The 17,504-nt window shown below is 44.9% G+C and overlaps 1 protein-coding gene across 1 annotated transcript in view; it reads right to left on the minus strand.

Moving 5' to 3' along the window:
* Positions 1–17,504, minus strand: part of FOCAD (focadhesin) — a 1,081,710-nt gene that overhangs the window by 112,642 nt on the left and 951,564 nt on the right. Inside the window, exon 39 of the mRNA XM_069239095.1 lies at positions 2,568–2,657. Within this exon, the coding sequence (XP_069095196.1) occupies positions 2,568–2,657 (90 nt within the window). The remainder of the gene's footprint in view (positions 1–2,567; positions 2,658–17,504) is intronic.

Here is a 17,504-nt window from a genome sequence, read left to right on the forward strand (position 1 = left end):
GGTCGTTGGGGAGAAGTATAGGATCAGCATTGACTGCGGGCCCAACAGACATGTGGAGCGTCAACGTCTGTCCCAACGCCAGAGAAGGTCACGTTGGCACGACTGACATCTGTACCGATCCAAGAGCGCATCCAGAGGTAGCCCCAGGAGCTGAGGCCATAGCCGGTGGCGTGGAACCAGGGAGGCCCTCACCGACTCTCCTGGGCCCCAAGGCACCAGGGACGGGTCAGTCTGCCCAAAGACGAGGTGCATGGCCTTATAAAACTCTTTCAATTGGTCAGGGATGGCACCGGCTCCCAGAAAGTCAGGGAGGTACGGAGCTGACACAGACGCAGGCTCTGAAGGCAGAGGCCAAGAGAGTCAACGCTCTTTCTGCATCACGTAGTTCGTGCGATCAGGTTTAGTCAAAGAATGTTTAGCCTTCTTTGACTTCTTCTTGTGAATAGATTGTCCCGATGACTTGGAATGGGAAGATGAGGGTTGGTGATGACTTTGCTAGCGGTCTCGTGGCCTTCTTCTCGCACAAGACTGGGAGCAATGTTCCCTCAAAGCCTTCGGGTTCATGGTCCGACACTCAGAGCACAACTTTGGGTCGTGGTCATGCTCCAGACACCAAAGGCAGACGAGATGTGCATCTGCCACCAACATCATTCGATGACAGGAGTTGCAGGGTTTAAAACTGGTCTTCCGGGACATCCCCTGTGATGCATCCAAAACTCATCATAAAATGTTTGACTAAAGTGTTACAGTTAGCCAAAAATGGCTAGGGGTAGCTCTTCTCTCGGATCTGCGGGTAGGCTGGTGCGGAAAGAAAAGAACTGATGTCAACACAACAGGGTGACACCCATAAATGACTGCGACTTCATCACTGTGCTTCGAGAGGACAGTCTCGTCTCCCCATTATGTGAGAAGACATCAGGACCAACTAGAGTTGTCCTGCACCAATACCTGGGGTACTGGACCCCTTGCGACAGCCAATGCTTGTTGAAGACCAATCCGGAATCCAACAGTGCATCCAAAGACCAACCATGGAGGGTCGTCAACACCACAGAGGACATTGTCTAGAGTAGTCCAAATGCCTTGTTTTGCCCCTCTTCTTGCAGGTCCATCCAAGAACAGTGGGCACCTTGATGCAGGAGCACCAACAACACAGACCCACTGCACCAGAGTTTCACAGCCTGTGTCCACTACATCTGACGGTGTCCCCTTGGTTCCAGGACCCCCACATACCCAGTTCCCCATTGGGAGCTCCTGGACTTGTCCCCAAGTCCCCACTTGAAGTCTCTTTCTAGGTGGCCCCCTCTCGTCACCAACGGTGCGGTGCTCAAGACACCCGACTTGACTAGCACCATTGCTCCCAGACACCCCAGGGCAAGTAAAACTGTAACGCTGGTCTTGCTTGTGACCTTGCACCCTTAGCACCCTACAATCCACAGGGGACCCCAAGACCCGTCTGAAAGGATCTTTTTGCAGAAAAAGTACTTTGAAACCTCTACTGTGTACAAGCACATTTGAGTAAAAGAGTTATTTACGTGTTAAAATGTTACAACTACAACAGTGCTTATCTTCTTTGAAGTTTTCTGGTGTTGAAACATTAGATAAACAAAGTAACTATTTTTCTAAACATTGGTCTTGAGTTCCTTCTTGAGTGTGTGTGGTCACCTTTATTGCCTCTGCGTGTTCAACAAATGCTTAGCACTACCTTCTGATAAGCCTAACATCTCGACCAAACGACCACAAAAGAGAGCTTTGGGGATTATTACTGTTACCCCTGTACATCAATAAGGGTTGCTTTTGCTATTAGCATAGTGTACCCCTACATTTGGTTCACTATATAGTTAGCCAGCTCCCTACTTCTATGATCTATGTTGCTTCCCCTCCCACACCCTTTAAACATCTCCTCCTGCTCCACCAGGCAATAAATAAATAACTCTGTGAAAGTTTGAGTGTAGGTTTTTTGGGAGAGAGAGTAAAGCACCTACTCTTACTCCCACCTCCATCAGATCACTGACTTACTTAAACTATAACTATTCGCACGTGACATGTATAAATCTTGACACTTTGTTTCATTAAATACAGCATATTGATATATAAATACAATAGTATAAGTTCTCAAGGCAATACTCCACAAAAATCTGTAGAATCAGTTGCTCTATTGCAGCTTTCCAACTCGAACAAAAATGTTTAAGTCATCCAGTACCTAGCTCAATGTGCCCAAAAAAGATGACAGCGTTTATCTGAGTGCTTAATCAATGTGTTCTTAAGTTACTAATTTAGGTCTTGGTCAGTGTTATGCAAAAGTACTACATACTGCTATTGAACACCAATCATCTGTTTAGCTTCTTCCAAATCAAGCCTAATACATCACCATTGCCATTCAAATTATAATCTAAATACTTATTTAGTACATATTCGCATCCTTGTAATTGAAACATGAGCATTTGCAAAAAAGAACATGCTGATTACAAGAGCGGGGAAGGCGCTCTGAAATGGGCAAGCCATGAGCACTGTTCATTCACAAAGGGGAAAGGCAGGGAGAAGCTGGCGCACAAGGCTGTCTGCAGTACCTTTGAGACGCTGGATACGCGATCAATTTCTGTATCTGCCATTTCTGAGAAGCACTGTGCAATGGAAACATAAAGCTCAACTTCACCACCCTGATGAGAAAAGAAGGAGCATGTGATTAAAAATATCGAAAACAGACATTAAAAATAAGTTTCATAGGAGAAACGTAATCAGGCTAATTCAATCTGCCCAATTCCAAGCCTCTGATGTTAACAAAGCAACTAGTTCCCTGCAATATTCATGCTATCTCTGTCTGATGCATGTCTTTTATATTCATGTGTTCTCTCTGCATTCCCAAATGCTCCTGGGATGATGCCAGATGTATTCACGACCATTCTGTCACCAATTTCTCGTCTCTTGAGCAGTCTCTAGTACGAGGAGCGCTTTTCCTGAGAACAATATCTGACCACTGAGCAGGTAGGATTTTAACACAGTGGTTTCTGGCTACCAGTGACACACCACTAAAAATCCATATTATATTTTTCAAGAGATAGTTTAAGGTTTTGCTCATATATTTTAATGGTAATGTTGGGACAGCGAGTGTGAGAACGTTAGTCAAGAAATAAAGGGGGTTATTCCAACTTTGGAGGAGGTGGTAATCCGTCCCAAATGTGACGGATTTACCACCAGACGTATTACGAGTTCCATAGGATATAATGGACTCGTAATACGGCTGGTGGTATATCCGTCACTTTACCGTCACTTTTGGGACGGATTACCACTTCCTCCAAAGTTGGAATAACCCCCAAAGTTCTTTGTGCCGGTGAGGTATGTTGGCACCAAATCGAATTGAAGTTAATAACAGCTTAGGTCAATAACAGCTATTTAGCGCACTTCAACCATTACACAGCTATCATTGAGAACGTCATTATATGTAGCCACATCTGTTTCTAATAACATTTGTGAGCTAGTTTACATCCTTGCTAGAATAACTACTAGAGTCTTTGAGCATTTTTGCACCTCTACACATTTTAAATGCACTGCCATCTTGTTATCGCATGCCACATTCCACATTTAGCCTGATTGTTCGGGTAGGTGTAGTCTTACTGTGAAGTTGGCAAAGCAAAACGAGAAATGAAGATTTAGGTACGTCAGCCTTTTACATAAGCGTGTTGCATCTTTGTTCAAGGCCTTCTTGCTTTCTTCCCAGAGAAGTGCCTGGCACCTGCTAGTTAAGTCTCAATCTACAGTTTCTGTTTATTAAGTGTCTTGTCCCCTGCTTATCGGTTGAGAAAAGAAATGTATAAAGAAGTGCGAATAAGTATATGAAATTAGCAGATCTGCTCCAAATGTTCAAATAGCAAAGCTCTGGTTCGGTGAAATGGTAAATTACACTTAAAATATTTGTAATGTGTAGGAAATTACCCTGTTTTTGGCATGGTTACCCCCACTTTTTGCCTACTGTCACTGTGTTTTGACTGTGTTCCTGTTAACCAGGAACCCAGTGACTGTGCTCTCTCTCTCTAAATGTGGTTGCTTAGAACTTAGCACACCCCAATCAATCAATCATTTGTAAAGCGCACTACTCACCCTCTAGGGTCTCAAGGCACTGAAGGGGGGGTGGGGGAGAGGGGGGGAGACTGCTACTGCTCAAAAAGCCAGGTCTTGAGGCGTTTCCTGAAGGTCAGGAGGTCCTGGGTCTGTCGTAGGTGAACCGGAAGGGAGTTCAAGGGAGAATCAAGATTTTATGCATAGAACAGTAGGGGTAAGAGCAGGACACAATACAAAGCATTTCAATATCACTGCAGTCGGTAATAAACAGAGAAAGGACACTCTCAATAGATGTCCTGGGTGTGGCGCAATCTCCACCTCCCCCAGACCTTTTTGTGTTTGCAGGGGCAGCACCTAAGAGTGTATATGGACTCCTCTGCCTTGGCACACCAGTCCACCGCAGAGCGTCATTTGGCCAGTCTTGGCGATTCCAGAAATTTCCAGTGTCGGGAAATGTTGCATGGCCATCATTGTGCCTATGCCGACCAAAGTGCTTTCTCCTCAGGGCTGTTTCATGATTAATTACTAATTGCTGAGCTCGGTTGAATGCTTTTTGTACTTATGTAATTTAAAATAACCCCCAACCCGCCCTCACACACTGGCTGGCTCAAAACACTTTTTTTAAATTTCCATGTTCTTAGCTAAATTTTATTTTATGGGTTCTGAACATAAAAGTGGCAGTTTCAGTCAGCAGACAAGACGGAAGGAAAACGTTTCAATAAAGACGTTGTCGACCTCTCTAGGGAAAAGAGCAAACCTAAGTTCAAAAGTACAGCTTTTTGTGTGGAGCTTGCAAAAGTACTTAATTGTTTTGATTTTGAGTTTCAAGGAGCTACTGATTGGCTGGAATGGATCAAATAATTAATGGTTGTAGCAGAGAGTTAGTTGCCCTCATTAGGGCAAGAACCATAAGATGGAGAAATCAATCAGAAACTGAACTTTTGGTGAACAAGAGGCATCCGTAACTGTTATAATAACTGTTTGCTGATTCAATATGTTTGAGGGCAAATCACAAGGGGCTTTAACTGGGGTGTGTGGTCAGACCACCTTTTGCATGTTCGAGTTGCCAATGTTGGGCCCTAGCTGGATCGCCCATTTTTTTGTTGTTGCATTGTTTATTTACCTTTCATACTTTGTATGTTTACCCCAAACTCTGTCGATTGAGCTGAAAAGAAAACTTCAGTAGTTTTACTTTTGAAGTAGTCAAACCTATACCATATAACCTAGCAGGGCACTGGAACATGGGAGGAACACGCTATTCAACAAAGTTGCTTGCAATATTTCAGCTTCATTGCATAGGCCAAACACCATGCAGGTGCACCAGGATGAGGTTTACTTTGAAATGACCATTTATGAGCGCCCCTGATCTTGGTTTCATATAACTTTCCAGTTTTTATAGTTGCATAAATATTCTCTACATGTGGAGGTCGAGAAGAGGCATGTATTGTATGTCTGTATACAGTACACAAAAACATATTTAAATATGTACTCTGTGTTTTTTATGGAATGTGGTACCCTGCAATATTTCATATTTAGATCCACCATAAATGAAAGCATGCAATTGAGCAGATTTCAAAAGCTGTTCATTTACACCATGGGTGAACACACTTTTCTTTAACAAGAGCTACTTGTGTTCAAAGAACATCGTCTGAGGCTACTACTAATAATGCTGTAGTGTTGTTACAGTGACCATACTGAAAAAGATTACATTAGTGTCTACTCTATATAAAATGACGACTAGCTATCACAGTGCATCAGACAGGGCTGCCAGCGTAATTTAAAAAATGATTTGTCAGTTTGGAATGCCTTTACTTGGGTAACACATAACATCTATCACTGCAATGCCTCTAGCACTTAATTAACAATATTAGGAATAAGTCTCCATGATAAGAAATTATTTATCACTAAAATATCACCATTAGGAATATATTGGAAATGTAACCATTTTTTCTCCAAACATCAGCTTAGGAGTTCTGAAATACACACACTTGCATCTTGAATACACACTTTTCAATTTTGGCGCACATATATTAAACAAAAACATCGAACTTAATAGACTAGAATGTACTCAGGGGGGCAACTTACAGGTAGCTGGAGAACTAACACTAGCTCATGAGCTACTCGAGGGAAAATATTGAGGTAGACTGACTGTCAAACAAGGGTGAATACATTTATTTCCTTTTTAGGTCTTGGCTAGACAGCGCTGGATCGATCTCTTCGAGACATGTTGTTTACAAGCAGTGGGCTATCAGCCTGCCCACAGCCTAGCATTTGTACGCTTCAATGCCGCTCTAGTATCCGTTGTTCCCATTTGTCCATGGCGTGCGTGTGTCAGGCCTCTCCTTGCGTTTGACTCTCTATATACCGTCGTAAAAAATTGTTGCCCAGAGATGTTCATTTTTGATTTGTATTTTATATCATCAGAGACGTAATTTAGCTTGGGTAGACATTGTTAAACCAGGCCAATTTTTTCTGGATGACAGTTCTATAAGTGGCGGAAGTGTTGCAGTGATGATGTAATATTTCAGGAACCTATGTACTTCATTTTGGTGTCAAAACAAATGCTTTGAGGGTCATGTAGTTTTAAAGAGACATAAATTAACTCCTCAGAGCAACACTTCGGACATTTTCCAAAATGGCGGCTTCTATAATGATGTGTGTCAACCATCATATTGGTAATTTATTTTAATACTGTTTTTGTTTCAGGTTTTCCATTTATTCAAATTCATAAACATATACCAAACAGGTGGTAGCAGAGGCTCTTTACCTCCTGACATAGTGTTACTGCATACAAAAACTGCGAACTCATTCAACAAAGAAAAATGTGTCATATGCCAAACTAATCCGAAAGAAAAGTGAACATTAACTGCAGCTGGACAGACGAGAGTTTGAGATGCTACAGAACTACGGCAAGAAAAAGTTCACAAAAGATTGAAACTGGTGGGTGAAGAGGATCAAATATGTTATCATTGTAACAACAAGTGCTACAAGTCATATACAATGGAAAAAAGCCTGGAAAAAAATTGTCAAAAGTAGCAGAAACTAGTGAATCACAACAAGAATCAAAATCTTCAGAGAAAGCGATGACAACCAAACCCAAAGCCCATTCACTTAGGCGATTGATGGCTACCCCTCATCCACCTCCAACAACTGTTCAGAAAACAGAGGATCTTCAATGTGTTATCTGTGTTTTAGCCAGAACAAGGGCCAAAGGGACTGATAAAAGAATAAATTACCGAGTATGTGAGTCTCAAAGGGCAAACGTTTTTATCTGCAGTTAGTTTCTTCCAAGATGAAGTTTTCAGCAGAGTCGCTGATCCAAACAGCGAGATGAAAGTATTTGCGACGGATTTATAGGCATATCCGAACTGCATTCATTCATACATTCGAAACTATGAATGTACATTGAGCGCCCAGCACTAATGTAACCGCCACCCTTCAGTTAAGTTTACACACTTTAAAAAAAGCAAATGAAGTTTAAAGCCACTCGAGTGCTGACTGCGGGTTCACATTCAGTAAGATCAGAGAAATAATGGTCAACATTGATGAAACTATATTCATCCATAAAAATGAAATTAGGATTTTTCTGGTGAGAATGTACAATGTCAGAATTCGATCTTGTAAGTCTAACAAAAAGAATGAAAGATTTTAGGTGTTCTCAACTGATTTCACTTCTAAAGTTCTTGCTGCCAAAACAAGATCACAGGATGCAGTAAAATCAGCAGGAACCATTTTAAAAAAGTCCTGATAGATTTAGATTTTGAACTTAATGACAGGTTTTGTGATGCCCCTGAGCTCCACAAATCATAGGATTCAACAGGAATTTGGAATAGAAGCAGACAACATTGATGATGGCTTTGAAGATATAAGCAAAGAAGTGGAAGACAAGTCCATTAACCCACAGGCTTATGCTTTGTCTTTTCAAAATCATGTTTTACGAACTGCATCACAGCAAAAAAAAAAAACTGAAAAAAAACCTCCCCTACACATGATGACTGCCCACGCAATCTATGACAAGTACAAAAGTGGAGAGCTAATCACTTCAATGAATCGGACTGGTGTATCAACAAGTTATAACGACATAGTATGGAGAAGGAACTTGTTAGCAGCTCATGCTGTTAAATCTTGTGAATCCAACAGCTCACCACTTCCAAGTCACTTTACCAGGAAAGGATTTATAATTGCTGCTCTTAATAATTTAGATTTTGAAGACAGTTCTTCTTTATCTGGAACATTCAGCACACAATACTGCCATGGTGATTTTTCAAGACTATAACAATAAAATAGCTGCGGGAAAATAAGTTGTGTCAGCTGTATGCTTAAACAAACAAAGCTGAAAACTTATAACCCAATTGCCTTGCCAATGTGTGCAAAAACACTACAAACCATCAACACGTCCCAGTCTACCAGAAAGTTTCAAAGTGGCTGAGGACATGGATCATCTACCTGATGCTGCAGTCCGCAAAACTGATTTAACTGAATTAATCATACTGCTTATTCGGTTCAGACTGAAGGCTGAAGAAAAGTCAGTTCCTCTGTGGGTTGGAATTGATGCTTTGATCTCCCAGAATACTGTTCCTTTGAAGAAGGTTGTGTTTTTACCAGAAATACCATCTCCAGTCATACATTATGCAACAGTATACACAGCTCTAGGTGTTTTCCACATGACAAAAGTTGTGTTGCTGTGTGCAGGAAGTTATCTCAGTGTATGTGGCATTGACGATGCACTTATTGAGGCTGAAATCTTTGGGAGCAAAACTGTCAAGTCAGTATTAGCGGAACACATTATGCTTGTTTGTTAAAAGGTATGCTCATCACATCTGAGGCTACAGAAACTTTGCTCTGGAATGCTTTCTGGAACAAGAATGACAAATTAGGTTTTGCATATCTTATGCAAGAAATGAACAAAGCACAGGGTGCACTTCATTCAAAAGACATAATGCAAAGCAAGGAAATGTTCAATACACTCAGTTTGAAATCAGAAAACCACGTTCGTAGAGTTTGTCAAAGAATGTGAAGTAAAATCAGAACTTTGCATGTACTGGGGAAATGTTTTACAGATTATAGCTCTAGTGAAAAAATTGGAGTATGCTGATCGGGAAGGTGATTGGTAGCTGCACGTGAAGACTGTGGAGTCAATGAATACTGTGTTTCGCAAATTTGATTGTATAAACTACCTGAAATATGGGTCCTGGCATTTGGAAAGAGTGAAGAAGCAAGTGGTGGAAACTCCTCTACAGAAAATGAATCCAAAGACATTTTTTGATAAACAAATTTTTATTATTTTCAAAAGGAAAGAGGAAATGGGAAAAAGGGTACAAAGCAAAAGACACATACATCTGATGAAGTTTCATTGTCATCTCAGTATCCATATTTACAGTCGACAATAGTATTGGTAGTGAGACTAGCAGTGGTACTAGTAACAATTTACATCTCATTATTACAGTATTGGCTATATGGTCTTCCTGGATTATGTCTGTTGTTCTAGCCATCGTCCCCATATCTTCTAAAACGTGTGTGGGCACCCCCTAGCCTCAAATACCAGCCTCTCCTGGCTTGCACCCCAGTCTACTCCTCTCCTCCATTTCCAGAGTGATGGGCCTTCGGAGGAGTTCCAGGCGGCGGCAATTATTTCTTTTGGCAACCATCAGCGCTGTGGCCGCTAGAGCGCGCTTAGCACGTGTTCCTCCCATTTCTTCCATTACTCCCATTAGGATTAGCTTTGCAGATTTTTGTAACGTTTGTCCCAGGGCCTCTTCCAGTTCCCAAACTACCCCATCCCAATATTTCTGGATTGTTTGGCAGGACCATACCATGTGGAAGAAATCTGCTGGGTCGCTTGAGGATCTTGGGCATTTAGCAGTGGAGCGGGTTCCCATTCTGTATAGTGTGGATGGTGCCAGATACGCTCTGTACAGATAGTAGAATTGTATCACACGGAGCCTAGCCGACACAGCTAGTATCCTAGGTGCCATTAAAGCCTCCCTCCACTCCGAGTCATCCAGAGCACTGACCCAGGACTCCCATTTAGACTTTATTAAATTTAAGTTATTGGGGGCATTATTAATTAGCATTTTGTAAATTTGAGAAATGCCTTTCCCCTCTAGGTTCCCCATAAGCAATTTGGCTTCGAGTGGGTTGAATTCCGGCATGGGGTTTGTCGTGGGCAGGTGGGTCCTCAGGGCATGTCTTAGTTGGAGGTATCTAAAGAATTGCATCTGATTTAGTTGATATTCTGTCTGCAGGTCCTGAAATGTTTTCATGGTTCCTCCCCTCCATATTTCACCTACAAGGGAGATGCCTATTAAATCCCAGTCTGCAAATCCTTCCAATGCAGCCGAGGCGTTTAGCCATTTCCCTCTCCATAACGGGGTCTGGAGGGTGACCACGGCGTTCCATTGAGTGTATCGCAATGCGGCGGGCCATGCCAAGAATACCACCCTGGTTATCTCATCCATGTCACGAGGAAGTGGTGATCCGTACAGCAGGTCAAGGATACCTGGGAAACCCAGGATTGCCAATTCCATTGTATAGGCCGGGTCATCCCATCCTCCAGTGAACCAGTCATGGATCACAATTAATTGGGTGGCTAAGTAATATAAATATGGGTCTGAGGCGCCCAGGCCCCCGTCATATACCCTCTGTGACTAGCACCCCGCCAGAGAAATCGTCCTGTAATACCCTCGAGGTTTTTGAACCAGGAGCGGGGAATGGGGAGGGGGAAATTCTGAAATACATATAAAAGCCTTGGTAAGATCATCATTTTATATAAGGGCACTCGGCCCATCACATTTAGTGGTAGGGTTTGCCATTTTTGCAAATCTGTTTTGATTCGGTCTTGTAAAGGAGATAGATTTTTGGCCCAGGTCATTTCAGGAAGAAGGGACACCCAGATGCCCAAATATTTAAAACTAATCCTACAGAGGGGTATGGTATTTTGCCAGTCAAAGCAGTCTCGCGAGTTCGCTAGTGGGATCAGGATTGATTTGGTGGAGTTCATCTTGAGTCCTGATATTTGTTCATATTGCCGTAAGATGCAGAGGCTTCTTGGACCAGTTACACTAGGTTCCTCCATATATAGCAGGACATCGTCTGCATATAGTGCTATCCTGTCTTCCCGATATGAACCCCATTTCCATCCTCGGTATATTGGATCTGTCCTGATCATTTGAGCCCATGGCTCAATGGCTAGAGTAAACAAGAGAGGGAATAGGGGGCATCCCTGCCGTGTGCCTCTACGAATCTCAAATTTGGAGGACAGAGTCCCGTTGACCTGTACACAGGCAGTAGGGTTAGTGTATAGCACTTGGATCAGGCGGCAAAATCGTATTCCCAAGCCTGCGCGTTGGAGCATCAGGAGGAGAAAGCCCCAATCAACCGAGTCGAAGGCTTTTTCAAAGTCGATAAGTAAAAGAGCAAGGTTTCGGGGCAGTCTGCGTTTCTCCATCAGGGCCACATGCAGTCGATGGACACAGTGTTCAGTACTGCGGGTGGTCATAAACCCGCATTGATCTGGGTGAATTAATTGCGGCCGGACCCTTTTGAGACGGGTGGCGATGATGGAGGCAAAGATTTTAATTTCGGTGTTGATCAGTGATATTGGCCTCTAGTCCGCACAATGTTGTGAGGGAGGTTGGGTTTTGGGGAGCACTACAATTGTGGCATTGTCTAGTTCTTGGGGGAAGGCTCCAATCTTTTCGGCCTCTGTGAAAAGGTGCATCAAGTGTGGGGTCAGGTTTTCCCTATATATTTTGTAGTATTCCGAGGGGAACCGGTCGGGGCCAGGTGTCTTACCTGTATTGAGTGCTGAGATCGCTATCCAAATTTCTTCTGCTTCTATGGGTTCCTCCAAAATATGTGTTTCTACCGTGGGCAACCGTGGAAGGGGAACCCTATCTAGTAGTTGTCGGGCCTGGTGTAGATCTATGCGAGTAGACGTTTGGTATAAGGTGCGGTAGTAGTTGGCAAAGGCATTTGCAATTTCGGAGTGTTCTGTAACCAGGTTCCCATTTGTGTCATAAATTTCGGGGACAATCCTGGAAGCCTGATGGTGGGAGACCAACCAGTATAACATCTTCCCCGTTTTGTCCCCCCAGCCATAAATTTTCCCTGTGCTGGCCCTCCATATATGTTTCGCAGCTTCTAAGGATTGATTTCGGATTTCTTCCCTAATTAGGAGTTGTCGTGTCGACCCTTCACTTGGGTTTGTTGCGCTCTCGTTTTCAAGATGCATCGCCTGGGATTCTAGTTGTGTGATTTGTTGAGTTTTGATACGTTCTTGGTTCCGTATCAAATTCCTGGCAACACCCCTTAGTATCTCTTTGCCCGCAGCCCATAGAGTGCCCATTGAGGCCACTGACCCTTCGTTTAGTTGAAAGTATTCTGTTTGTGCTTGGTGTAATTGTTCTCTGTAGTGTTTGTCCTGGAGGTACCATGCGTTTAGCCGCCACATTGGGCGGAGCCGGGATTGGGCCAGGCCCAGAACGAGCCGGAGTGGGGCATGATCAGAGATACCTCTAGCTAATATTTCTATGTGTGTGAGGGTTGTACAATCTGTACTTGGGAGAAGAACCAGGTCTACAGGGAGTGCAGAATTATTAGGCAAGTTGTATTTTTGAGGATTAATTTTATTATTGAACAACAACCATGTTCTCAATGAACCCAAAAAACTCATTAATATCAAAACTGAATATTTTTGGAAGTAGTTTTTAGTTTGTTTTTAGTTTTAGCTATGTTAGGGGGATATCTGTGTGTGCAGGTGACTATCACTGTGCATAATTATTAGGCAACTTAACAAAAAAAATTATATACCCATTTCAATTATTTTTCATTACCAGTGAAACCAATATAACATCTCAACATTCACAAATATACATTTCTGACATTCAAAAACAAAACAAAAACAAATCAGTGACCAATATAGCCACCTTTCTTTGCAAGGACACTCAAAAGCCTGCCATCCATGGATTCTGTCAGTGTTTTGATCTGTTCACCATCAACATTGCGTGCAGCAGCAACCACAGCCTCCCAGACACTGTTCAGAGAGGTGTACTGTTTTCCCTCCTTGTAAATCTCACATTTGATGATGGACCACAGGTTCTCAATGGGGTTCAGATCAGGTGAACAAGGAGGCCATGTCATTAGATTTCCTTCTTTTATACCCTTTCTTGCCAGCCACGCTGTGGAGTACTTGGACGCGTGTGATGGAGCATTGTCCTGCATGAAAATCATGTTTTTCTTGAAGGATGCAGACTTCTTCCTGTACCACTGCTTGAAGAAGGTGTCTTCCAGGAACTGGCAGTAGGACTGGGAGTTGAGCTTGACTCCATCCTCAACCCGAAAAGGCCCCACAAGCTCATCTTTGATGATACCAGCCCAAACCAGTACTCCACCTCCACCTTGCTGGCGTCTGAGTCGGACTGGAGCTCTCTGCCCTTTACCAATCCAGCCACGGGCCCATCCATCTGGCCCATCAAGACTCACTCTCATTTCATCAGTCCATAAAACCTTAGAAAAATCAGTCTTGAGATATTTCTTGGCCCAGTCTTGACGTTTCAGCTTGTGTGTCTTGTTCAGTGGTGGTCGTCTTTCAGCCTTTCTTACCTTGGCCATGTCTCTGAGTATTGCACACCTTGTGCTTTTGGGCACTCCAGTGATGTTGCAGCTCTGAAATATGGCCAAACTGGTGGCAAGTGGCATCGTGGCAGCTGCACGCTTGACTTTTCTCAGTTCATGGGCAGTTATTTTGCGCCTTGGTTTTTCCACACGCTTCTTGCGACCCTGTTGACTATTTTGAATGAAACGCTTGATTGTTCGATGATCACGCTTCAGAAGCTTTGCAATTTTAAGAGTGCTGCATCCCTCTGCAAGATATCTCACTATTTTTGACTTTTCTGAGCCTGTCAAGTCCTTCTTTTGACCCATTTTGCCAAAGGAAAGGAAGTTGCCTAATAATTATGCACACCTGATATAGGGTATTGATGTCATTAGACCACACCCCTTCTCATTACAGAGATGCACATCACCTAATATGCTTAATTGGTAGTAGGCTTTCGAGCCTATACAGCTTGGAGTAAGACAACATGCATAAAGAGGATGATGTGGTCAAAATACTCATTTGCCTAATAATTCTGCACTCCCTGTATTCTGGATTGGGAGCCATGGGCTGCCGAGGTATGGGTGAATTGTCGCCGTCTCGGATGCCATATTCGCCAGGCATCACAGAGCCCCGTCGCAGAGAGCCATCCACTGAGTTCCGCTGCTAATGTGTGTCTGTACGTTGAGAGTGGACCGGCTACGTCTATGGCCGGATCTGTGGTTGCATTAAAGTCGCCGTCTACCACAGTACGCCCAGGGGGTAAATCTGCGAGCAGTTTGGTGAGCGCTTGGAGGGTTTTATTTGTTAAGGAGGGGGAGGGGGATGTAGACACTAATTATATTGATTGTGGCCCCCTCAATCTTGGCAGTAATGGCTATATTGCGCCCTTGTTTGTCTCTCCATGTCTGGACGTGAGTCATGGGGAATGTGTGGTGTAAAAATATGGCTACCCCTCGCGATCCGCGAGTAAAACCGGCATGGTATATCCTGTCAAATCCTCGGCGGGCTAAGAAAGGGCAATTGTCTCCCAGGAGGTGTGTTTCTTGTAACATAAGGACTTCTGGTCGGTATCTGTGTACGGAGTTGAACACTGCGGTACGTTTGATCTTGTCAAGAAGACCATTAACATTCCATGATATAATCTGCACCTGACTCATGGGGGGGGTGTATTTTGAATAGATTCTTACAGTGAATGGCCCGGTTCTGAACCACTGAGCCCTGTGATTTTGGGAGGCTTGTCTCTTGGTTTCTTTGTTGCTGAGCCCTCGCTCCTATTGTGTCGACGTGTCTCTAAGTCTCTTGCTTTATGTATTAATTAAGAAATATAGACAGTATATTGGCATTGAATTCTTAACTTTGGCCTCTAAAACTAGACCTGAACTCCCTTGCCCTCCAACTCCCTCCCCTCCCCACTCTTCCCCCCCAGAAGCATCTGTCGCCCGTACACATAACACCTCACTTCTGGAACTTGTGAAGTGGTTCTTCAATTGGTGGAGCTGTGGTATTGGTGGTGGACCCCTCCATATTGTCGGATCATGAGTAAATATGTAGTGATTGGTAGGTAACTTCATCAGGCATTTCGTTTTTCTTGTCTGTGGTTTAGTTCTTTCTCTGAGCTCTTCTCTGTCTATGAGATCACAACATCGGACTACGGGACAAGTCTGTGTCTTCCGCTGTCTCTGGTAGGGGATGGGCTGCATCTTGCGGATTTTGGTTTCCGGGAGTGTGTCCAGAGGTTTCTAGTGATTGTGTGTTTTGTGGCTCTGATCGGCAGGTCTCCAGGGGGGACTCCGAACGTGATCTACGTCTGTCTTTTCGCCGCCGGGAGCGAGTGCGTTGTCGTCGGTCCGGCCGCGGCCCATCTTGGTGAGTTGGCATTATTTTAGGTACTGGTCATGGTCTTGGTTTGTGAGTGTTCAGCGGGATCTCTTCCGTCAGCCATGCCCGTGCCGCAGCTGGATGTTCAAAGAAGTAAGTCTTGTTACCGTAGATTACTCGAAGTCTCGCTGGGAATAAGAGACGGTATTGAATGTCCATTGATCTTAATTTTTGTTTCACTTCGACAAATGAACGACGTTGGTGTTGTACTTCGTACGTGTAGTTTGGGAATATGAGGACCTTTGCTCCATTGCAAAGAAGATCTCCTTTGGAGCGTGCTTCCTGCAGCACCATGTCTCTGTCTTTGAAGTTAAAGAGGCGGATTATCACCGGCCGGGGCGGGGAGCCGGGCGGGGGTTTTTGGACGGAGTGATCTGTGAGCTCGTTCAATTGTGAACCATGGTGTGAGACGGTCCACTGGCATCCAGGATTTGAACCAATCTTCAAGGTATGCGGCCAGGGCTGATTCCGCAGTTGTTTCAGGAAGACCCACCAAGCGGATGTTGTTGCGTCTGGATCTATTCTCGGCATCTTCTGCCCTCCTGTGCAGCTCTGTAGTACGCTTGGTCAGTGCCGACACCTGGGTTTAAGGGCGGTTATTTCATCTTCTGCTACGGAGATTCTGGAATCTGCTTCTGTAATTCGGGCCGTTGCATTTCGAAGGTCTTGTCGGACCAGGGCGACATCCACTCTTACTTCATCTATTTTGGATTCTATAGCCATTTGGGAAGCCTGGATTGCCTGAAGGATTGCCGCCAGGTCATCGGATGTTGTCCGGGGTTCGCCGCCTTCATTTGGGGGTCAAATTTTCTGTCCAGGAGCTCGTTACGCCCGTGGTAAATTGGTCTATGCGAGTTTGTGCCGCTGCTTGTTCGGCTGACTTGTCTTTGCCCATGGTACCTGGCTTTAGTTTTGGCCACCCAAGGATCCCAGCGATTGATCGATCGTGTATGTCGATGGATTCTTCTCAGTTTAATTGAGGATCAGGTGGAGGTTCCCTGGAGATCCGATCTAGTTCTGCCCTGCCACTCCGTGTGAGCCAAACGGATTCAGAGGTCCCCCCGCTTTTAGTTTGTCTTTCTTTTGTTAATATTGTAGCTGGGTTCCTCAGGCGGTCCCAGGTGGTTCCTTGTCTGGCCAAAGGAGGGTAGGGGAGAGGGATACCCTCCGGGGAAGAAGCGAAGGGGGGGGGGGGGGGGGGGCTTTTGTGATCCACAGTATGTCATCCTCCAGGGCCCGGTCCTCACATTGGTAAAAAGTGGGGGGGGAGGGTGGGTCGAGAGGGTGTGTATTTCTCTTACTTTGTGGCAATTACTTTATGTTTTAGTCTCTGGTTGGTCCTTCCAGTCCGTGCACGGCTTATCTTTGTCCCATGTCCATGTCGTCTGGCAAAGTGAATTCCAGTAGTGGTGGTTTGGCCCCTTTTGCGTCCCTGACACCCAGCGGGACGCGTTGGTCCCCTCGGTCCTGGCACTTCGTGTTCTGTATTGGGGTATTTAGGCGTGTGGGGGGAGACTTCAGGGCTGCCGTCAGATCGGGCTGTCACTCTATATTTCAATATTTGGTTCCTGGTTCGGAGGAGTCTCCCTCTTCCTGTCCCCCAGACCCGCAGGCCCTGCAGGGGGGGGAGAGAGGCCACTAGGTCCCGGGTCCGGCACACCGGGCTGGTCCCTCTCGCTGTGTTTTGTGTGTCCTGGCCCCGGGCGTAACTCCCCGCCACCGAAAGGCGTCACGTCCCAGACGCTCCCGCTCCCGGCCCTGTATTTCAGTCTCCAGCGGCAGCTCACCTCCTCTCACAGGGAGATCTTCAGCTCGGCGGGCGTCCGTTCGGCCCAGCAGCGCTCCGGGCATACCGCGATGCGGCGCCTCCGCAAAGCTCAATCCCGGGCCTCTCCCGATCCCCGTCCCTGGCCCAGGCAGGTAATCCTCTCCTTCCTCTCCGCCCCTGGTGGCAGGGGGGACACATAAGAGG

This window comes from Pleurodeles waltl, chromosome 1_2 (genome assembly GCF_031143425.1).
Source record: "Pleurodeles waltl isolate 20211129_DDA chromosome 1_2, aPleWal1.hap1.20221129, whole genome shotgun sequence".
NCBI classification, from domain to species: Eukaryota; Metazoa; Chordata; class Amphibia; order Caudata; family Salamandridae; genus Pleurodeles; species Pleurodeles waltl.